The sequence below is a fragment of the Trachemys scripta genome, chromosome 2 (assembly GCF_013100865.1).
Source record: "Trachemys scripta elegans isolate TJP31775 chromosome 2, CAS_Tse_1.0, whole genome shotgun sequence".
Classification (NCBI taxonomy): domain Eukaryota; kingdom Metazoa; phylum Chordata; order Testudines; family Emydidae; genus Trachemys; species Trachemys scripta.
Genome location: NC_048299.1, coordinates 77,504,515 through 77,527,961, shown reverse-complemented (window position 1 = coordinate 77,527,961; position 23,447 = coordinate 77,504,515). Strand labels below are relative to the sequence as shown.

At 42.4% G+C, this 23,447-nt stretch overlaps 2 protein-coding genes across 5 annotated transcripts in view; both read right to left on the bottom strand.

Annotated features, from left to right (window-relative positions):
* Positions 1 to 6,460, bottom strand: part of BFSP2 (beaded filament structural protein 2) — a 34,563-nt gene extending 28,103 nt beyond the window's left edge. The window contains exon 1 of the mRNA XM_034759489.1: positions 5,999 to 6,460. Coding sequence (XP_034615380.1) covers positions 5,999 to 6,454 — 456 coding nt within the window. The 5' untranslated portion in view covers positions 6,455 to 6,460. The remainder of the gene's footprint in view (positions 1 to 5,998) is intronic.
* Positions 6,461 to 16,481: 10,021 nt separating this feature from the next.
* TMEM108 (transmembrane protein 108) overlaps positions 16,482 to 23,447 on the bottom strand; it is a 273,314-nt gene continuing 266,348 nt past the window's right edge. For all 4 annotated transcript variants that reach the window (XM_034760933.1, XM_034760936.1, XM_034760935.1 and 1 more), the window contains 2 exons: positions 18,913 to 19,067; positions 16,482 to 16,836 (listed from right to left, as the gene is read on the bottom strand). In XM_034760933.1, coding sequence (XP_034616824.1) covers positions 16,714 to 16,836; positions 18,913 to 19,067 — 278 coding nt within the window. In that variant the 3' untranslated portion in view covers positions 16,482 to 16,713. The remainder of the gene's footprint in view (positions 16,837 to 18,912; positions 19,068 to 23,447) is intronic.

Here is a 23,447-nt window from a genome sequence, read left to right as displayed (position 1 = left end):
TAACTCCATTTTACTAAAAAACAGTCTAAACAGACATGCAAAATCTGTATTAGCTGTTACAGTAATGCAGTGATAATTTATGTACTGACCTTTAAAAATATTTCTTTTTATACTAATTGATGTGATTTGAGGCCCAATCCTATTAGCACTCAGTATATGGAATTCCTACTGAAGTTAATTGGAGTTCTGCATGTGGCGTGCTTACAAAGATCAGACACTCTGGAACCAATCTAACTGCCATGGAAGTCAGTGGGGATATGGGTGTTCTATTGGGGTTTTAATGCTTCTTAGCTGGGAATCTTCTATTGTTCAAATTAATATACTTTTCTGAAGTTGTGTGCCACAACTCAGAGGCATCCAGTGTTAAAACAGAAGGGAATCTTGGCTTGAGGGATCTTCACAGAAGCACATTCTCGATTTTATTTGTATGAAATGCAACATTTGAGTGTAAATGGATGAATTAGTTTTACAATTATTCCTCTCAAGCACTTTGTGCTTTTTTTTTTTCATATCTTCTTTTTTAAACTGAGAAGAGTAAATGGAGCTCATAATGAGATTTGACTTTAACATTGGGCACTTATGCATAGGAAATCAGAAAAATAAAGCACTAAGTTTTCCAAGTGTTAGGGAGCAACATATAAGTAAGGGTCCTAATCATACATACTCATTTAACACATTAAAGAATGTTGAACAAATGGTTCCAATTAGTTTTGCAGTAGATTTCATTATTAAGCGGTGTAGTGAGCCGGTGTGGCACCCCTCCGTCTCGGATAGGGCCGAGCTTCCTCTAACCCCAGCGTGGGCGGAGCCACTGGCCCCGGGGCCCGCCCCTCCGAGGTCATGGCCCCGACCCAGAAGTATAAAAGCCCGCCGGCAGAGCTCAGTGAAGCCCAGACTGACAGAGAGAGCAGACGTCCCGGACCGAGCTCCCGCTTGGGAGACAGCCGGAGGCCGCGAGCCGCCTGCTACCCCCTGCGCCGGTCGAGTCTACCGCTTGCTAGGTACCCCGAGGAGGAGTGGCCAAGCCTGCCCCGGACCCGCTACCCCGAGGAGGACTGGCCAAGCCTGCCCCGGACCCGCTACCCCGAGGAGGACTGGCCAAGCCTGCCCCGGACCCGCTACCCCGAGGACTGGCCAAGCCTGCCCCGGACCAGCTACCCCGAGGAGGAGCCAAGCCTGCCCCATGCCAGCTACCCTGGGGGAGAGCTGCCGGACTGGCCCCCAAGCCCCACACCCGAGGAACCGATGCTGCTGGACTGGCCCGAACCCGGCATCGCCAACGAGGTAGGCCCCGAGAGGGAACACGGAAGTAGCCCGGGGGTAGCTGACCCCGGTCAGGCTGCAGAGGCCTGTGAGCCNCACAGTGGTTCTTTCTGGCCTTGGAACTGTAGTGAGTCGGGGTGGAAGTAGCCCGGGGATAGCCGACCCCGGTCAGGCTTCAGCCGAATGTGAGCCAAGGTCAGTGTGTTGCGGTCTGGATACCCCACTGACCAGCAGCGGCAGTAACCTCTGCTAGGGCCCCGGGCTGGAACGCAGTGGAGTGGGTGGGCCTGCGTTCCCCCCTGCCACCCCGCTCACGGGTGGCAGGCTTCCCCCCCACCCAACGCTCAGGTGTAGGAGCCTGGGCTTGCCTTAACTGCTTGTCTGCTCAGCCCCTGCACCAGAAGGCCTGAGCTCCTTAACTGCTTGTCTGCTCAGCCCCTGCACCAGAAGGCCTGAGCTCCTTAACTGCTTGTCTGCTCAGCCCCTGCACCAGAAGGCCTGAGCTCCTTAACTGCTTGTCTGCTCAGCCCCTGCACCAGAGGGCCTGAGCTGTGACTGTTTGTGTCCCGCCCTGACCCAGGGCCAGGGCCTGCCTAAACTGCTTGTTTGCTCAACCCCTGCTCCAAAGGGCTTGAGCTGTGACTGTTTGTGCCCCGCCCTGACCCAGGGCCTGGGCTTGCGCCTGCTAAACTGTTGATTAACGCTCAGCCCCTGCCTAAGGGCCTGAGCTCCCTGAACTGCGGGCCGCTCAGCCCCTGCGTAAAGGGACCTGAGCTTTGACTGTCTGCACTATAGTGAGCCGGTGTGGCACCCTTCCTACTACAAGCGGCCATTGGGAAAAAATGCACATATACTAAGTAACAAAGCTGTGGCATGCTGAATTATTTAGCTCAATTGTTCATGCACATTCTGAGGTATTATGCAAAAATCTGTCTAATATGTCATGTTCCTGTAATTTAAAGAAAAATTAAATATTAAGACAAACTTGAAAAACTAAAGCTTATTCAGTCCAAAAGCTATTAACCTATTAATGGCACTAAGCTGCTAGAGGCCTCCTGCTGTTGGTACAGAAATCACAAACCTTTTTTAAATTACATGAAAATCAGTTACCATGGAAATGACTGTGGTAGCAAAAGTTCACCTTTATGATTCTATTAAAAGGGCAGGTAGGAACAGTAAATGGAAACTGTCAAAGAGAAGAGTAATTTAAACATAAATGACAGATAACTATCCAGTAAAATTAAAAACGTATTTGTTTTCAAAATACGTCCAAGTTTTCACTAGCGTGAATACCCTTTTTGAAATATCCTGGTATGTGGGTTGCCTAAATTTGAGGCTACATTTGTAGTCCTAGTCAGTGGAACATGACTGGACTAAAGAAGCTACAAGCTCTGAAACTGGGGAGAAGGTCTTGCTCGCAGTTGATGGATGCTTTCATTCTGTTTATTTGAATGACAGTTTCAAGTGCTTTTGGGGGGGGGGGGGAGTCGGTCACCAGTACAATCAGCTACTTTCTTCAAAGAATCTAGAAGATGAACTGATTTTGAAAAGGAAAGCAAAGAGGAAGTTTAAGCAAGGGAAAGTTTAAAAAAACAAACAGATCTATATTTTGTCAGATCAGCCCAATAAACCATTTGGTCTGGTATTGTCCCTCCATCAGCAACCTATGCCTGTTGTTTAACCAAAAGACAGATAGATCAGGATGATTTGAAGCTGCCATCCAACTAATTGTATTAATTATCAGCCTGGACAATTGCTTTTTATTGAAGCAAGTGTACGCATGCTAGTTGGGACAGATGCAAAGTGGGAGGATTTCTACAGGAACTAAGTCTATTGAAAAAATCTTGCTGAAAGAAATGTATGTGACAGAAATTTAAATTTACTTAATTTTATCCTTCTCACCCTCTTCCTTTCAGTTCCCTTCCCAATCTGCTTATGTAAAGTGAAAAAGATTTAAAATTCTAATTAAATGTCTCTTTCCCCAAAATAGAAAGTTATTTGTAATGATAATTCCTCCCCACAGAGAAATACAAGCACCTTAAAAAAAAGAGTGCTTCAAATAATCTTAGTGAGTTTATAGGGGATGAGAGGTTAGTTAAATCTCGATGAGTATTCGGTTGGGTGTGTGTGAATGAAAAAGGGGCAGGGGGAACTTGTTTTGTCTGTCATGGCAAATAGTACAGTTCAAATCCTAGAAGTACAGAATAACAGAAATGGAAAAAAATGTGGCGGGCCAATTTCATCACTGTTGTGATTTCAATGGAGATTATGTGGTTCTGAGATTTTGGAAGATCACTGGAGTTTTCCTTATGGAACCCTTTATTTGCAATCAGTCTCAGTACAGTGGGAGTCAGCTATTGTCCATATCCATTCAAATGAAAGTATTAAGTTTGAAAGAAATAAAGGACTGATCCTTTAATTAATTGCAGCATTTAGAATTGCATACAGTAGTTATTTTCTAGAGGGGTAAGGCCAAGGAATCGCTCTCTTCTAAACTCTTCTCTAGTGCTAAACATTTAATAATCACTCAAACAAGGAAGGATGTTTTCCTTCTCCTTTACATATCAGGAAGCAGTGACTGAAAAAGATTTAGGGTTGTGGTGGATAATCAGCTGAACATGAACTTCCAGTGTGATGCTGTGGTCAGAAGAGCTAATACAATCCTGGGATACATAGGGGAATCTCAAGGAGGAGTGTAAAAAAGTTATTTTTCTTCTATATTTGGAACTGGTATGACTGTTGATGAAATACTGTGTCCAGTTCTGGTGCCCACAAATCAAGAAAGATGTTGATAAATTGGAGAGGGTTCAGAAAAGAGCCACAAGAATGGCTGGGATAAAAAACATGCCTTTTAGTGATAGACTTAAAGAGCTCAATCTATTTAGCTTTGCAAAGAGAAGGTTGAGGGGTGACTTGATTACAGTCTATAAGTATCTACATGAGGAACAAATATTTAACAATGGACTCTTCAATCTAGCGGGGTAAGTGTAATCATTACTTATCCCTGCCATTTGAGCTAAAGAAGTAACTCTATTATTCATCAGTCAGTAGCAACCACTAGAGGGAGACATGGTCACACTCATTAAGCCAGTGTATTACACATGCACCTTCAAATCAGGTACAGTATTTGTATATGCAGTTATCTAGTTTGTGTGTTCAAAAGTGGGGGTTGTATGTACAACATGGGGGCATGTGCATGTACACATACACTGTTGGCAGCCAAAAGCCAGATGCTTTCAAAAGTTGGCCCTCAAAGTCCTTTTAGGAACATACAGACAGGAATTTTTCATGTCCACCTCTGTACAATGCTAAAGGGGAAAAATGACTCTTCAGATATTTATCCTTCCAGGCTGTTACATTAGGGAAGAGTTAGTTTACCCTATTTATTGGGGTCTGGTACTCACTGTCAGAGAAAACTGATACTTTCCTACACTCTTCCCATTCATTCTCTGAATCTGAATATAATATTAACACTCGTAGTTTATCATCTATGGATCTCAAAGTTTTTACAAAAGTGGAAAGCATAATTGCCACTTGATGGGGGAAACTGAGGCACAGAGACTTAGTGATTTGCCAAAGGGTACATAAGTGATGAATGGCAGAGCTCAAGATTGATCCCAGGTCTCCTGGCTCCCAGTTGGAGACCATATCCACGGAACCACAATGAAACAGTGTCTTTCCCTCTCCCACCTTGTTTTGCTATATTCTGATGAAGGGACTGATTCTCCAACAGGAGAAAGTACTGTCTGATGGGTAAAGAATAGGTCTAGGACTCAGAACATTTGGGTTCTCTTTTTGGCTCTGCCACTGATCCATTTTCTACCCCGAAGGCAAGTTACTTCACTTATGTTTGCCTCACTTTGCCCAGTAAGAAACCACCCAACCTCAAACGTGTTGTGTAATTTAGCCAATAAATATTTTTAAAGTATTTTGAGATCCTCAAATGAAAGAGTATGCCTTGTGCACATTGCTCAAGTGAAACATTAAGATTCAAATACTTGCTGTTTTTACTTTGACATTTCATTAGCCCTGCAGAAAGTATCACTGGCAAGTTTGTGTTGGTTTTCCAGGTTTTTTTATTCTTTGTCCACTAGACAAACATGGTCACCATTTTACAGTCAGGTGTTAAATATTTTTCTTTACAAACATTGTGTAGAATGTGCTGCCTAACTTGTATATAAAACACTGTGGAGAACAGGAACGGTGAGGGGACGGGGAGTGTCCAGGCGGGAGCCACCTGGTTGTGACCATGTAAAAATTGCTTTTAACTAAATAGAGCTTTTGAAAATGTGGTCAAATAAATGAGATAATAAAACTGAAATCTGAATTGCTAATTAAAAGCAAGGTTGTGATGATATCAAGTTGGTGGATAAACTCATTCAATCTTAGTAGTTTTCTTTTAATAATTCTGCTCCTCAGTGTAATAACCACAACTAAGAGAAAATAACTAATTTTTAATCAGGCCAGACTATAACACCAGGGGGTGCATTTCAATCCCCCCCTTCTCCCCCCCCCCCGTACATAATGCCTGGGGCTGCTCTCCTGTTTAATAAGCATTTTCAACCATACACTGTGAAATGATAATGCTAATTATGATGAAGATAGATTTGAAATCCTTCATCTAGGGCACTGTGCATTGGAATCAGGCAGCATTTATCATCAGCATCAAAACCCACTGCTAGGGGTTTGCTAATGATTCATTAATCTTTTTCATTGTTAAAGTTCTTGTACTCACTTGATGATAGATAGTCTCCCAGTTCTCTCTCAGTGCTTCCCAGCTGTTGACATTGGATGACTTCTTTTCCAGGTAGACTCTGATGTGCTCTTCCAGCTCTTGGTTGACCTGTTCGAGAGCTCTCACTTTCTCTATGTACTCCACCAGGCACCCATTCAGGCTCTCATATGATAGGCCCCTTCCCTTTTCCAGCCCCTGGGCTAATGGCACAGTTGAACAGGAGCTGCGCAGGCCTTGTAAGAAGACACTGCTGATGCCTAGGGCTCTACGGGACACGCGGGTCCCTAGGCTGCTCACACCTCCAGTGGGGACAATACCCACATAGACACCTCGGGGTCTAGGTAGGCTGCCACTACCCCCAATGCTTAACCTTTGGCTGGTAGCCCCAGTGCTTTCAGTTGTGGAGGAAGAGGGCTGTTGGCCCAAGAATGAAGATCTACGTCTTGGCATGGGCATGCTGCAGCTAGAGTCTATTGCACTAAACAAGTTGACTCTGCCTCGAAGCCTCTGTGCCGTACCCACACTGGTAGGATTTGCAGAACCCAGCAGATTTTTGGTTTTGTGTTGTTTTTGCTTTGTCCCGAGTCCTTCTGGAACATTAGCATTGTTTCACTGATCATCACAGGCATGTTTGTCACATTGGGGCTTTTCACAGAGTCAGCAAATCCATTTAAAAAGAAATCTCTCTGCTGCTACTGCTGCAAGTATAGCATATGAAAAGGACAAAGCTGTTTATAGTGACCACAGAACAATAATTCCTTATAGTATATATGTTAAAATAACACTGGTGTTTTCTAGGCTGCAAGCCAGAATATATATTACACACACACGGCTAGATTCTGACACCCTTACTCATGTTGAGCAGTACCAAACTTCATGAGTAGTCCTATTTATAGAATCATGGAAGTGAAGGACTGGAAGGGACCTTGAGAGGTCATCTAGTCCAGTCCTGTACTCAAAGCATAATAATCAGACCATTCCTGACACAGGTGTTTGTCTAACTTATTTTTAAAAACCATCAATGATGGAGATTCCACAATCTCCCTAGGCAATTTGTTCCAGATCTTAACTACCCTAATAGGAAGCTTTTTCTAATGTCCACCCTAAATCTCCCTTGCTGAAATTTAAGCCCACTGCTTCTTGTCCAATTCTGAGAGGTTAACTAGAACAATTTAACACCCTCCTTCTTGTAACAGCCTTTTATGTACTTGAAATACTGTTATGTCCCGCCCTCAGTCTTCTCTACTCCAGATTAAACAAACCCAATTTTTTCAGTCTTTCTTCAGAGATCGTTTTCTAGAGCTTTAATCATTTTTGTTGCTTTCCTCTATTTTTTCTTCAATTTGTCCACATATTTTCTGAAATGTGGCACCCAGAACTGGACACAATACTCCAGCTGAGGCTTTATCAGCACAGAGTAGAGTGGAAGAATTACTTCTCTTGTCTTGCTTACAACACTCCTGCTAATACATCCCAGAATGATGTTCCCTTTTTTGCAACACTTACACTGTTGACTCATATTTAGCCTGTGATCCATAGTAACCTCCAGATCCCTTTCCGCAGTACTTCTGCCTAGGCAGTCATTTCCCATTTTGTATGTGTGCAACTGAGGCCTTGTCTATACTACAGGGGAAATTCGATCTAAGCTACACAATTAGAGTTACATGTATAGCGTAACTCAAATCGACATAGCTTAGATCTACTTACTGTGGGGTCCACACTGCACGATGTCGATGGGAGACACTCTCCTGTCGACTCCCCCTACTCTTCTCGATCCAGTGGAGTACAGGAATCGATGGGAGAATGATCTGCGGTCAATTTAGCGGGTCTTCATTGGACCCGCTAAATCAACTGCCGATGCATCAGTCGCGTGCGTTGATCCCCTGGTAAGTGTAGACAAGCCCTGATTGTTCCTTCCTAAGTGGGATACTTTGTTCTTATTGCATTTCATCCTAATTACTTCAGACCATTTCTCCAGTTTGTCTAGTTTATTTTGAATTCTAATCCTATCCTCCAAAGCACTTGCAACCCCTCCCAGCTTGGTATCGTCCGCAAACTTTGTAAGTGTACTCTCTATGCCATTATCTAAATTGTTTATGAAGATACTGAACAGAACTGGAGCCAGGACTGATCCCTGCGGGATCCCACTCAATATGCCCTTCCTGCTTATCTGGGAACCACTAATAACTACTCTCTGGGAACGCTTTTCCAACCAGTTATGCACCCACTTTATAGTAGCTCCATCTAGGCTGTATTTCCCTAGTTTGTTTATGAGAAGGTCATGTGAGACAGTATCAAAAGCCTTACTAAAGTCAAGATATACCACATCCACCGTTTCTTCCTATCCACAAGGCTTGTTATCCTGTCAAAGAAAGCTATTAGTTTGGTTTGACACGATTTGTTCATAACAAATCCATGCTGACTGTTACTTATCCCCTTGTTATCTTCCAGGTGTTTGCAAATTGATTGCTTGATTATTTGCTCCAGTATCTTTCTGGATATTGAAGTTAAGGTGACTGGTCTGTAATTCCCCGGGTTGCACTTACTCCCTTTTTTATAGATTGGCACTCTATTTGCCCTTTTCCAATCCTATGGAAGACTGGAGAGATTCCAGGAGTTTTCAGAGATAATTGCTAATGGATCAGATATCTCCTCAATCAGCTCCTTGAGTATTCTAGGAAGTATTTCATCAGGCCCTGCTGACTTGAAAACATATTAACTTTTCTAAGTAATTTTAACTTGTACTTCTCTATTTTAGCCTCAGATTCTGCCTCATTTTCATTGGCATTCACTATGTTAGACATCCAATCACTACATACCTAGGGGAGTACTCCTGGAGTAGACTATTACTCAAAATGGGCATGCGTGTTGAAAGCTGGCTTCCAGTATATATGTCCAGTTTCCAAAGAGTTAACAGGAACATAACCTACCTGGATCTTAATTGATTCAGAAATTAGAATTTCCCCTTCACCCTCCAGAGTTTCTCTGGGTCTCTGAGACATTACATTCTCATTTCTCCAGACTTTAACTTCACCTTTGCAACCATATGAAGCATCGCATCACAACCACCAGCCTTCTGGCTAAGGACTGCACAAGAACTTTCAGAGTTAGCCCTACCTATTCTATGTCATGCTTTCCACATTCTTTTTTCTGGATTTTTAAAACACCCAATAGCATAGGTGCACATGAATGAAACCTACTGACTAAATGGAAGATAGCGGAACAAGGTTAAAGGACTTTTTTTTTCATTCTCTTTATTTCACTTTTTCCTTATTGGGTGTTTGCATAGGATGGGTAGTTTAGACTGGTAAATAGATGATATAATAGGCACTTGGCATCATGTTTTTCAGCAAGCATAGGCCATGTATATATTGACATACATGGGCCAATAGACATGTCAAAATTATAAATCAGAATTGTTCCTGTTTAGGATTAGTATATGGGCATGTACCCAGGTGTGTCTGTGGTGTACTGATGTCAAGCACTGACCTTACGTGCTATAGGTTTATATAGTATACCTTACTGTGTATTCAGATGGGTCTTTAGTGGGGTGGAATTGGACTGGAATGTCTTCACATATATCTAGATGATAAGATTCCAGAATTGCCACTCTGTGTCTCTCTGAAGCCTATAATGTCTATGAAGTCATTAGGAAGTGATGGAAACAAATACAAGCATGGTTTAGGGCTCTCTTTGTTCAGAATATCACCAGGTTCAGTCTGTTCATGTCCAGTTTTTGCATTCTCAGATGTTTTGACTGTATGAATTATATCTGTGTTATGTGCAGCTACAGTAAGGCATGTATCTATGCCCTGCCAAGAGTCCTAGACCGTTGTGATATCACAGGTAACTCAGCCAATCACTGCCCTTACTCTACAGCTAATTTGCACGCAACAGTTTCATTGGTGTTATGAGGGACGCTGCATAGATGATGGCTTATTTGGCCCAACTGCCATGCTCCAGCACACACCCTTCATTTGCCTCTTACCCAAATCAACACAACTCTCCCAGCACAACACAGCCCCAAACACACAGTTCCTCCGGCAGCACACACCCCTCATTTGACACCTGCATAAATCAACACAGATCTCTCAGTACAATCCCCTTACACACACACACACACACACACACCAACACAACCAGTGTACACGATAACCCCAAACATCACTCTGAAGCCTAGAATGTTTGTACTGTCAGTGTGCAGTGATGGAAACAGTCAAAAACTGAGAGCTCTTTTTGTTTAGAATATTGGTAGATTCAGTTATCGCTGGGATTCGTGGTCTGTTACAGTCCAGTTATAAGTTCTCAGCCATTTTTGGCTGTTTTACATACATGACTTTATGAATTAAACCTGTGCAACAGCATGGACTTTTAGCATATATCTATAATAAAAGCTGCCTAGGTATGTGTTTGGATATTTGGGAGGTGATATTTGGTTTTGGATGTGCTTTCTAGAACTGAGTTTATGTAATCTAATAAGGACTCTGCAGTTTTCCTTCATTTGCCTAGTTGTCACGAGTGATGAGATGACTGTCATTGGTATGAACCATTCTGCATATAGTTTTCAATTTGTAGTGTCTGATGATGAGTTTGATGATAATTGTAGCCACCATAACTAATTTGCCTATAGAATGTATGAGACCTGGGAACTCAAAATCATTAGTTTTTTTGGGGTGAGGAGGGGGACAAAGAAGGGGACAGATTTCTAGCCAGTATTTCACTGTCACGGCAGTCCCATAGCCTGTATCCCTTATCTTTTTTGCTATCATCAGCCGTGACCTTTAGGGTAGTAGCTAATTGGTGAAGTCCCAATGGAGTCTGTTTAGCATTTTGTAGTGATTAATTTAGTTTGCCGTCACTAGACGACCTGTTTTATGCTACTCTGCTTTATATGCCTTGTTGATCATATCTAGCACCCATAGTTTTTCCAACAGTGTATTATTTTGTGGCTTTTGTTATCAAGAAGGTTCATGCCAGGCAGACTCGGCATCTGTAGTATGCAGGAAAATTCTATTACTGGGAAGGTTAGATTTGCTAGCTTTTTTTTCATGGAGTGGTGGTGTATGCATGCCTAGAAATCAGAGGGCACTGGTAGGTATATTTGGTGTAGATGTTAAGATTGAATTAGCATCCTTGCATATGCCAACTAGAAATATTGTATCCTTTCTAAGCCATGCCATCCAAAACATCTTTTTACTACTTATTTCTAAATGCTGTTTCCCTAGGTATGGAAGCTAGGATGCCTGATATGTTGAGTAGCATGTATTCTTCTGCATGGTGTTTTCTGTCTTTGTTTCTAAAATTTGTGTTGAATAATGGGGCAACATTGTTTAAATTCCTTACAGTCTTTGTATAAGTATCCTCCAGCTGTAAAATCTGTTATATGTGTTTAATTAAGAGAGTTAGTATTTCCTCAGTTCTTTGCTCTGCAGAGAGCATTGTGTGATCATTTGGAGTAGATTAAAGTCCTGTGGTATCTTTTCAAACTTGAGACTTATATACGTTATCCACTGCCAGTGGGTAATGCTAGCAAGTTGGGTTATGGCCATGACCTCCTGGGGAACGTGCTGATTCAGTGACCTTATTAGGGAACCTTGATGGAGAGCCTTCTATAGAACCCCACTGGTAATTTAAAGGAGCACTCCCCTGGCAGTACCTTAAGGAGATACTGGTGGTATAAACACTGCTTGTCTTTCTACAGGGGTGAATTCCCTCTTGGTATAGAGACTGTTGCTGGCACAGGAAAGTAAAATTTGCATTTACACCATTTGTACTAGCAAGTGTGACTCAAATCCTATGTACATATGTAAGACAGATAATATATAGCCTATTATTCCTATTCTACTCAAATACCCAATTTGAATCTACATTACAAAGCAAACAGCTAAAAGTTCTCCAGTCTTTTTTTAAATGATACTTTCAGTATAGTTTACCCATATAGCATATAACAAATTCAGCCCTTGCAGAAGTTAAGTACAACTCTTATTTAAGCCAACGAGAATTGTACCTGCTTCTGTAAGGAGGAAATGAATTTAACTCTATTCACTCTCCTTTTATGCTTCAGATTATAAATACACAGTGTACAGTGTCCTGCAGCCTTTTCGACAGGCCAGACTCCTAGTGACGTTTGTTAAGCCCTAATCAGATCTGATGGTCATCAAATGGGATGTTTATCATTCAGTCACCAGAGTTAAGGATGCACTTCTTTTGCCTCTCCATTGAGCATGTGTGCTTGAATGCTCTCATTGTCCATAGCCATATCCAATAACTTCTTGACAGTAAATCTAATTACCTATTAGAGACGTAGAGAAACTATACTGTTCTGATTCAAAGAGATGAACGAAATGACCCGTAACAGCTATTCTATTCTTAAAAGCAATGATTTGATGGTTCTATGAAGATTGTGGCCCAGATTCGGAGTAGTGTCTCACCAATGTAGAAGGGGTGGATCTAAGCTGCTTTTGTGGCTCCAAGATCCTAGGCCCAGCCCTAGTTGGATTAATCACATATGCTAGACTAGTGGCAATCTGGAGGCCGCACTAATTTTATGTCCAGCTACCCACAGCACTCAGGGCCAATCTGGCAGCAAGGAACAGCTAGATTAATGGAGCCTTGGTCACATTCCTATTTCTCTAGTCATGCCTGCCAGACCATGGGACTACACCAGCTGTATACCATGTGAGCATTCCCCTTATGCAAGGGAAATTTTCTGCTAGCCAATTAAGCTGGTTTTCTGGCTTCATTTGAGTGGCACAAAGCACCCAGAGTAGGAGCTAATATCTGTCTGTCCAACCTGAAAACCCTGGTAGGGTCTCTACTGTCTCACCGTCTACCCCTGATTTAAATCCTGTATGCAATTAGCAACATTAAATAAATAATTAAATAAAAATATCTAGTGAGTAAACAACAGCAATAGAGAAGAGCTTGGACCTCAGTCAATGAACAGTATAGGGGAATCTCAGGAGCAAAAAATGAAAATACATCTTTTGATGCTGACAGTACTAGGTTGTTCAAGGTGAGGACATGCCATTGATTTAGATAATGACATTACAGTTTTCATTTTATTCTCTATTGTTTTTAATACATCCTGATATCTTGCTCTTTATTACCCACCACTGCTCATGGAACAGAGATCTTAATTAAGTTGGCTACTGCAACTTGCAGGCAAGTTTTATAGAGGGCTCTCCTTTACTGCCATTACACTATAGAATTTACTGGCAAAAATTTCCATTGTCACCAGGACTTCAGTGTGAGTGGTGCCTGTGGACAGGGGTGGCTCTAGGCACCAGCAAAGCAAGCACGTGCTTGGGCCAGCCCATTTGCAGGGGCGGCAGGGATCCAGCATGGGAGCTGAGAACCAACAGGGGGCCCTGGGAGCTGTAGTTCCTTGGTTAGCTCCCTGCCTATAGAGCCAGCCCTGGAGCAGGGAAAGAACTACATTTCCCAGCATTCCCTTGGCCACTACCAACAGGAAAGAGGGGGAGGGAGTGAGGTAGCTGAGACCTCATGCTGCAGTGAATGGAGAGCTGCACTGTGAGTAGGGATACCATATTTTAACATTCAAAAAATAGGACACTCCACGGGGAGGGAGGGTAGCCCCACCCTGCCCCCATCCACTCCCTCCGACTGCCCTCCACAGAAACCCCAACCCATCCAACCCCTCCTGCTCCCTGTCCCCTGATCATCCCCTTCCGGGACCCCTGCCCCTAACTGCCCCCCAGGATCCCACCCCCTATCTAAGCCTCCCTTCTCCTTGTCCCCAAGGGCCTCCTCCTGAGACCCCCCCCCAACTTCCTCCCTACCTGTCCCCTGACACACTCCCAGGACTCCCATGCCTATCCAACCGCTGCCTGTCCCCTGACTGCCCCCCCAACCTCTGCCCCATCCAACCCTCCTGCCCCCTTACCGTGCCACTCAGACCAGCGTGTCTGGCTCCACGCAGTGCCAGACATACTGCTGCATACATGCTGCCGTGCTCCCCCCGCAGAGCCACAGCCTTCTCTCCCCTCTCCCCCCCCAGCACCTGCCTTCCAGATTTGAACACCTCAAAATTCAGGAGTGCTCAAGCTCAGTTTGGGCAGCTGTTACTTCATTTCTCCCAAATCAAATATACTGATCCACTGTAACTTGCTGTAGAAAAAATAGAATAAAATTGAGCAAGAAATGCTTCCTAGTGGTTATTAGGACCGGAATTGCTATTTTCAACAGCCATTGCCTTTTTTGTTTGTTTGTTCAAAAGGAAGACAGTGATATTGCATTGGCAAATTTCCCATAGCAAGAAAGACAGTAACAAAAGAATAATAAAGGAACCTCAACTTTTCTTCATTTATGTAGGACAGTCTTATAATATGCATCCAGATATCCTCCAATCACACAAGCTGAAAATTGTTCCACTTTACTGCAGTTCTGTAACCATATGGGAACCAATCCTGTCTGTGTTCTGTGCACATCTAAAATTCCTGCTGAATGACCTGCCGTGGTAGCGAGTTACCAGTGACCCAGGGCTGTGGCGGAAGGCGGGTGCAGGTGCGGGGGGGGAGAGAGCCCAAGGCTGGGGCGGCAGGAGGTGTGTGTGTGGGGGCGGCAATGGTGGGGGGGAATGAGGGAGCCCAGAGCTGGGGTGGCAGGGGGTGTGGGTGGGGGGGAAGAGTCCAGGGCTGGGGCAGCAGGGGGGTCCGGCAAGGAGCCCAGGGCTGGGACGGGGGTCAGCCAAAATTTTTTTTGCTTGGGGCGGCAAAAAGCCTAAAGCCGGCCCTGCCTGTGGAAGAGTAGGGTATTAGTCCCCTAGAGAACTATTCTTCCCTCAGTATTGCACATATTATTTGCTATTCAGATTCCTATGATCACCCTAAATCATTAGGCAAAAACTGTCTGATGGGAGGAGTGCTGGGGGTGTGGTGATGTCACAGAAGAATGGTTCACTGAAGTATTCAGAGAGCATTTTGGGAGCATGCTGTATAACATTTCTTATGTTGATTGGTGAAAGATGCAGCATTCACTCCCCTCAGCTCATGCTGCTAGATGCTCACAGGAGGTAGTGCCCTATCCAAGCGATTGATCTGGCTATCCATTCCCTGCTAGGGCAATGAATGACTGGATTGCTGCCAGGCTTGCTAGCCAATTCCCTAAAGCTCAGGGACTGCTAGCATCAGCATGCTGTCTGGGTCCAGCACGACAGTGCTAGGGCTGAGAGGGGTTCAGTGTGGTGTTGTCTGTCTTCCATAGCTCATCCCACAGGAACAGCTAGAAAATTTCCCAGCACATTAGATCACTGCACTTGATATATCATGCAGATCTAATGTAGAATGTGTGCCAAACAGGGGTGATATCTGTTTCACCTTTATGAATATTCTATGTCCATGTTCAAATATGTTAAGGGCTGTTATAAAGAGGATGGTGATCAGTTGTTCTCCATGTCCACTGAAGATAGGACCAGAAATAATTGGCTTAATCTGCAACAAGGGAGATTTAGGTTTGATATTAAGAAAGACTTTCTAACTATAAAGATAGTTAAGCTTTGGAATAGGTTTCCAAGGGAGGTTGTGGAATTCCCATCACTGGAGGTTTTTAAGAACAGGTTGGACAAACACTTGTCAAAGATGGTCTAGGTTTACTTGGCCCTGTCTCAGTTCAGGGGGCTGGATTAGATTAACAATTGAGGTCTCTTCCAGCCCTACATTTCTGTGATTGTTATTACATTGCTATGTGACTACCACAGTTAATTCCAGCAAGAACCGGAAAACTGTCAGTGGTTTCAGATAAGTCCTATTATCAGTACTCAGCAAGACGACACCAGCTGTCATTACCTTTTATGTTTCACCCACACTCAAGACACCACTAGGAGTGAGGGAAGATCCTTGTGGGACACTAAAACATAAAATTTTGGTTCTGATAAAAGCAGCCTGACAGACAGGGAGAGACCCTAGGAGACATAGAGAGGCAGTCTAGAGAGATGCAAGCTGACCCTCAGATTTGGATAAGCTAAGGGCCCGTCTAAACTATCAAGAAAAGACTAAGTTTTGGTATGAAAGAATGTGTTCAGGCTTTTTTTGTTTTAGCCCTGTTTGTGTCTGCTTGTTACATTTCTATGAACCAACAAATCATACTTTTTTTTTTTGAAGAAGAAGAAGCTGGCCTGAGCCATTGCTTTTTACACTGGTCACGAGTACCTGGAGAAGATTCTGTAGCCAGACCCAAACCAATTTGGGTTGGCTGAGGTAAATACAATTGGTGAAACCTAGTGATCCTGTCTAAAGTGGGGTAACTGTAGGGTTCCATTCTGGACAAAGTGCAGTAGAGGCCTGTCACTAGGAAAGAGTGCCCATGGAGAGACTGAGAAGATTCACAGGTGCAGGTTGTCCCTGCATAATGACAGGGTGTAGTACCAAACAGGCACTGTCGTCAGTGAAGCTAACCTTACCTGGTGGTGATACAGACTAAACATTCTGTATAAGCATTTAGTAAATGACAGCAGGAAAAGCAGTTGGTTCAATAGGTGTTTTGCTTAGAAATACCTTTATTTTATAAAGCCACAGTTTGCTCTGTAAAGTTTTACCACACTTATAAAAAAGAGGTTGACAATTCTTAGGGGGGAAAAAAGCTGAAAACATTTCTCATAATTCAGGGTTACACAAAGATTATATTTATAATATATATATTTATTTATAATTTGGAGACACTAAAGATGGAGCTGCAATACAAGGGCAGGTGTGGGGTCATATTTCAGACACTTGCTCATGTCCTACAAATAGTGTTTCTTGACAGAATGGGTTAACAAGGACCATCCCACTGTCTCTGTAATCACCATTGGCTGGGGAGCGTGGCTCAGACAGATGGTCCTAGGAGAAAGAGAGAAAAAGAGCATGAGCTATTTAAATTTTGTTATCTACCCTTGGTGTACACAACAGCACATTGGTGTGTGTGTTTATGGAATATAAAGGAATGTGGTTACATTATAAGACCTATAGAGTTCAAAACCAAGAGAATATGTGCAAATACTTCAAAGTGTCCCCTATTTTGGGTGCCCCAATTTCTGGATATCCAGCTTTAGAAAACCAGGCCTTGATTTCCGGAGGTTTTTCTCTAACTGCAGTCAATGGGAGCTGTGGGTTGTAAAATCGGACCACTACATACTCAACTTGGTCACCCAAAAATTGAGTAACCCAAAATTATAGGCCACTTTATAGAATTTGGCCTTATATGTAATTTTGCTTTCTTTAAATTTTGGAAAAAATAATATTTTGTGAAATTTCATATCAATGATTCCCAGCCCGTCAGCTACTGGAAAGACTCTCCCAAGCCTACATAGAAGGGAATTATGGGGGAATGAATTCAAAGATACGTTTTCAACCTCTTTTTTTTTTAATGTAATGAGCTAATATGTGGTGCCATGCTATCCAGAAAAATCTATGACATTAACAGTGGAGGCTGTTCCTTTTCCACATTATATTAGTGACAAGACAGCAAAGAAACATTATGGTTGCGATTCTGGCTTTGGCTAAATTTTCTTATAAAATTACAAATTGCAGAGCCCCAAACCACAATGTACTTACTGGGGTCAGAGATAGGTATCAATAGAAATTTAGTTTTTAAAAACTAATCTCCACTTTAAAAAAACCGAGGCAAAAATATCCACACATTTTTTCAAAGGGTTGCTGTATTTCATATCTATATCTATCCATCTCGCTGCTCCTACATAATCTCAAATGGCCAGCCATGGGCCCTGGACATATGAGGGCATTTTGGGAGATTCCCTATGCTGCACTGATCCTTGGTTGCGTTTTGGCCCCTTGGGGCCACTAGCAGTTCATACAATATATTCTCTAATACTATGTCAAATTTAGTTTTAAATAACTTCAGTGATAGGGCTTCCACCCCTTCTCATTTTGGTGACTATTCCACACCCTAACAGATCTCACCATTAGGAAGTTGTCTCTTGGAATGTCTAGAGAGGAGTTTGTGGTTTGGCTTTAAATTGAGTTAGATGATTGCCAGTTAACTAAGTTAACCAACAGAATTGTAAATGATAGTCTAGACACTCCACAAAGGCTTGTTTCTGGACACAAATGTTTGTCACTTACCCAAAGCTGACTCAATCAGCTAACTTGAGTTAAAATAGACACTAGTCTAGACAAACCCCTTGAGTTTAATCCATTTTCCTTTGCTTAATTTCATCCATTATTCCCAAATTTACATCCTTGAACTAAGCCAACTAATTCCTCTTCTTTCTGAGACCAGGCTATCGAATACTTCTCGCACTGGTAAGCACCTACCCATGTGAATAGTTCCATTGAAATCAATCAGAATGCTTGGGTAAGTGCTCACCCATGTAAGTAAGGATTTCACAGTCTCATTGACAGGTGTTTACAATTTTCTCTTACTTGTAGAATGCACCCCCGAAACTGTCGCAGGACAAGCTACAGAAACCTCCTGAGAACTGGGCGTTCAGACATCTTTTATGTTGTTAACTTCCACTGTGCCATCGTCATGATATATGGGCACATTACAGAGATTAAGATGAACCACTGTAGACAATAACTGGCACAAATCAAACTGCTTGGCACAAATACCCTGAACCACTCCCACTCATTGATTGGAATGCTGTTCTCAACTGTAGGCCCAAATTAAGGCAAGGCCAAAGTGAATAACCTTGGCTTGTACTGCTTAACCCAGGGAATTCAGTCTTAGGAATAGACAGCAAGAGCTTTCTGACAAAACATAACTTCAACAACAGGACATAGAATCTTTGAGATACGGTAAGTGTATCGTCACATCACACTGGGGTGGGCTTCCTTGAAAGGTTGTTTCTCTGGATGTACATAAAGTTTTCAAAAGAGTTTATTAATATCATTAATCTAGTATGGTTTCAGTGAAGCTTGTCAGTCACTGGGTTTGTTACCATGCAACTATGGTACCTCTGAAGTTTCAAGGGACTGGATCTCTCTTGGTAACTCTACAGCATGCCTGTTGAAGTAGTCCATGGTGATAGCATTGTTCCAATAGCTCAGGTTGTTTTCTGGGTTAGATGTCTTTTTCTTCCTCCTCATGCAGCAGACTGTCAGCAGAACTGCTGTTAACAGAAAAATTACAAGAATTTGATTGTTTCTGTGGGAAATCACTTAGTGACTTGGATTTGTTTTTCAAGACATGTGGCCATATTCGGATACCCTTATTCACATGGAATAGTGTCTCACTCCACTGATGACGTGGAGCAAGATGCCACTGAAATGAGCAAGTGTTTCAGAATCTAGCCCATACAGAGTATGTTTTGGGCTTTGCAGAAATTGCAGTTTTTACTTGCCTTCTGAGGCCACTTTTAGAATTTGCTGCAAGACCCAGCCCTCTTATTTTTGATGAAGCTTTTGCACCATGACTGGAATGATATAAGTAAACCGCAAATAGCTTCTTAGAGCCTCAAGAATAGCAGAATACTCAATGAAGTCCACTATTGATCTCACTGCATATATCTGTTCTACCTGTGCAGTGCTTAGATCCTGCAGTGAGGAGTATGTTAGCAGATCATAAGTTAGATATATAGACAGACAGACCTCCAATCTGCTTCAGATACGGATCCCATGAATAAGTTTGTGAGCTTGTATGTTCATTTGTAAAAGCATCTGCTTCAGGTCATAGAGCACTGGACATATGCAGTGATGCTGGAATTGATATTACTAGCAGGATGAATATAATCAGCTTCCATGGCATGCTGTTGTAACCTAAAGTGATTGAGAGAAGTTCTCCAGGATTGCTTTCAGTATACTCAAATCTGTTTTGATTTGGATCAAGAGGTTTAATCTTCTTATTACTAAAAAAAAAACCTTCCAAATCTGGACAATTTTATTTAAGCCTGGCAAACTCACTTTGCTATATGTACTAATCTCAATGGTCCATGTAACTGTGGAGATTTAAACACACGCAGGGATTTAATTTTCAGTGGGGTTAGGTCCATCCTTTGTTTTGTAGGTTCAGTTTGTACCTACAAAACTTGTACCTGCAAAAATAAATTGTGGACACAAATCTAACGCATTTGTACTTTTAAACTACCTGATTTACACCCACAATGAGTACTTAGCAATGAATGTACTTTCCTTTGCACCTATAAAAAGAAGACTGCCCTTCTGAAAATGTACTCCATAATGTCTAAATCCCTAATCAGAGGAAACAAAACAATTTAAAGGGGTCAGAGATGCTTTGTATATTTTGACAAACATAGCAACTACCCGTTTGCCATGGATCTAGTTTCACATTCCATTTATTCTCATAAAATGCCAATAGACAAGCATAAGGCTAGAGCTCTGTTTGAAGTAACAGACTAAGCTACAACAGAGGAATTGTTCATGGGTTGAGTTCAGACAGTCTCTGTCTTCGTCAAAGCAAAAGACATGCTTATACTGTAAATCTCTTTATTAAAATAATGGAAAAATATTTCATAGCATGCGTGCACATTTCAAAACAGCAGGCCATTATGAAGCCTACTATTATCCAGACTTGCCTCAAATTATCCATTACTAGTAACTTCACTCCCAGTGCATGTATTTCCTTAGGGTTTGATTGTGCAACCCTTAGTCACGCTGGTGAGCACTGCGTGAGCAGCCCCACTGAAATCAATTGAATTGCTCTGCCTGAGAAAGTACTCAGTCATAAAGATTGCACAGTCGGGCCCTTATCTTTTCAGACTATTCAACCAGTGTCACTAACCACTAGACGTCTCCACTCTGCCCTGGAGGCTTGTGAAGACGGGAATGTGAAGCAGAACATGTAGTTATCCCCATTGGAAGGCTATATAAAGTAAGCATAGTAACAATACTCCTTCAATTTTCCTAGCTGCTATGTAACGGGTGCTCTGTAAATGCCTAAGATAGACAGAAATTTTAAAGTTGCCTGGGGATTTAATGACAGGGCTCTCATTAAAGTCAGTGGGGGATGTATGATTAAATTCTGTGCAGATCTTTTGAAAAATCTAGGGTTTACAGTCTGTACAATTATGTTGCTTTTGTCAGTGAAATATGAGGTTTGTCTCTGGGAGCTGGAAAGACAGTGGTACTATGAGCAGTGAGAAATTTGTATTTATTCAAAAAGAAATGGCATCATAAATGTATCCTGGGCTATCTTGTACTTCCTCTGTGAACATAACTTTCTCACCCCTCCCCATCCTCCACTATGTTTTTGGAATGTGAACTTGGGGCTAGATCACAAAGGACTTAACTGCCTGTCACTTAGGTGCCTAAATCCAACATTTTAGTGACACTGAGATCCTCAAAACTCCTACTCAGCTACCACCTAATCCTGGAGGTGCCTAAAGTCCCTGGGCCCTTATGTTTCCATTGCTAAAGTCCTCAGGGCTCCTAAATGTCTGCCGGTTAACATGCCCACAGGAGCCTGTATCCTGACATCTCTGTGTTCATGCCTAAGCTGCAACAGAATTCTCAAACTAAGTGTTCCCCCCAACTCGGGTCCTGCTTCAGGCAGAGCAGGGATTCAGACCTAGAGTGCCCGTATCCCAAGAAAGTGACCTGACTAGTGGGCTGTTAGATATAATGAGGGTCCCCACCTTCTTCTCGGGTTTTTTGCAAGAAAGGACTGACATGGCTTAGGTGCCTAACTCCTGGAGAAAGTTCGTGAGTGGAGGGAGGCGCCTAATACACTGAGAGAGGACTTAAGCCCCGCCCCTCTCTTTAGCATTTCCGTTCCAGCTGGCTAGCGGGGGTGTCTACCAGCTCAGTTTGCTGGCTTCTGGGAATCCCTTTCTTAGGTGCCTTGCTCTCCCTATGCATTGTATAGAGAGCCTGGGCACTTCACTCAGGGCTGTGGATTCCACTAAGGGTGCCTAAAAGTTAGGCATTGCAATGGCTAAGTCCCTTTGTGGATCAAGCACTTAGCTCTTCTGAACACTGCCAGATTGAAAAGCCAGAAGAATGAAGTCCTGTGCTTATTACAGATTAAGTATAGCAGCAATGAAAGATCCCCCATGCTGTCTTTTCAAGGTGCCACAACCCTAAGCAGGAGAGACTGCTTATGAAGGGAATTTCTGTCTCTGTGCTCATTCAGTCCTTGGCCTCTCTGCTGAGACTGCCAACCAGTGTGCCAATAAGTGTTAACTGTGGTGAAAATTTTTATTTTTTTAAAAAGTAATGTAACATAACACTTATAATAATATACACCTCTACCCCGATAGAACGTTGTTCTCGGGAGCCAAAAAATATTACCGCGTTATAGGTGAAACCGCGTTATATTGAACTTGCTTTGATCCGCCGGAGTGCGCTTCCCCTCCTCCCCCGAGTGCTGCTTTACTGCGTTATATCCAAATTTGTGTTATATCGGGTCGCGTTATATCAGGGTAGAGGTGTATCTTAATGTACTTTATAAAAGTGGGTATAACTACAGTATTATACCAATTATACAGATGGGGAAACTGAGGCAGGAGCAGGTATAAGTGACTTGCCAATTCACAATACTGGGAACCCAGCTCTGTTGGGTCCTAATCTAGTGTTCCATTTACCAGAGTGTTTGGGGGTGCCTATAAACTGTTATCTTATTATTATCTGTATTTTGGAAACACCCAGTGTTCCAGGACACTTCCGTTCATACAATCTAAGACAGCAACTCCCAAACTTTACTGGTTCACATACCACCTTCTTAAAAAATTGTTGTGAAGTGAATGGATGGATCATCAAGCATGTATACCCAATATTTGGGAACCCCTGATATACGCTGTCAGACAGGAAATCCTAAGTGGATGAAACATACAAACACCAGTAGAGGTGGGTTGGAAAGATGAAGTAACAGTAAAGACAACAGAGTAGAGCAGGAAAAAAAAAAAAGGTCACAGCTTCCATCTTGCCTTTTCTATAATGTGTCTTATATTCTAGTGAAGACTAGAAATTAGTATTAACAAAATTAACTAATCCTGCAACATCACATTTCTTTTAGTGAGGTGTGAATCTGTTTGGATAAAATAAGAACCAACTACAGCTTTCCCTCAAAAATGTACCTTAACCTTCAGGAAAGCTTGATTGACCTTTCCCTCTCTATTATATTTCATTTTTGCATAGTCTCTAACTATAAGGCAAGTTTTCCAGAACTCAGATCATTCTTGTAGTTCTTTTCTGAACCCTTTCCAATTTCCAGTAGTATTTTTCAACTGTGAATACCAGAACTAAACAAAGCATTCCAGTAATGGTCTTACTAATGCCATATACAGAAATAATACCACCTCTCTATTCCTATTTGATACTCCCCTTCTTATGCATCCAAGGGCTGTGTTTGCCCTCTTCACTATTTAATATTATTATATTACTGCATCAAAAAATCCTACATTAAAATAACTTTAAGGCTGCAAAATCAAGCATTCAATAATTAGGAAATGCCCGACTTAAGGATGTCTCTGCTACCTTAATTCTGCCTCCCTTCTGCATTATGATAGTCTTTAATTGCATGATCACATTGTATT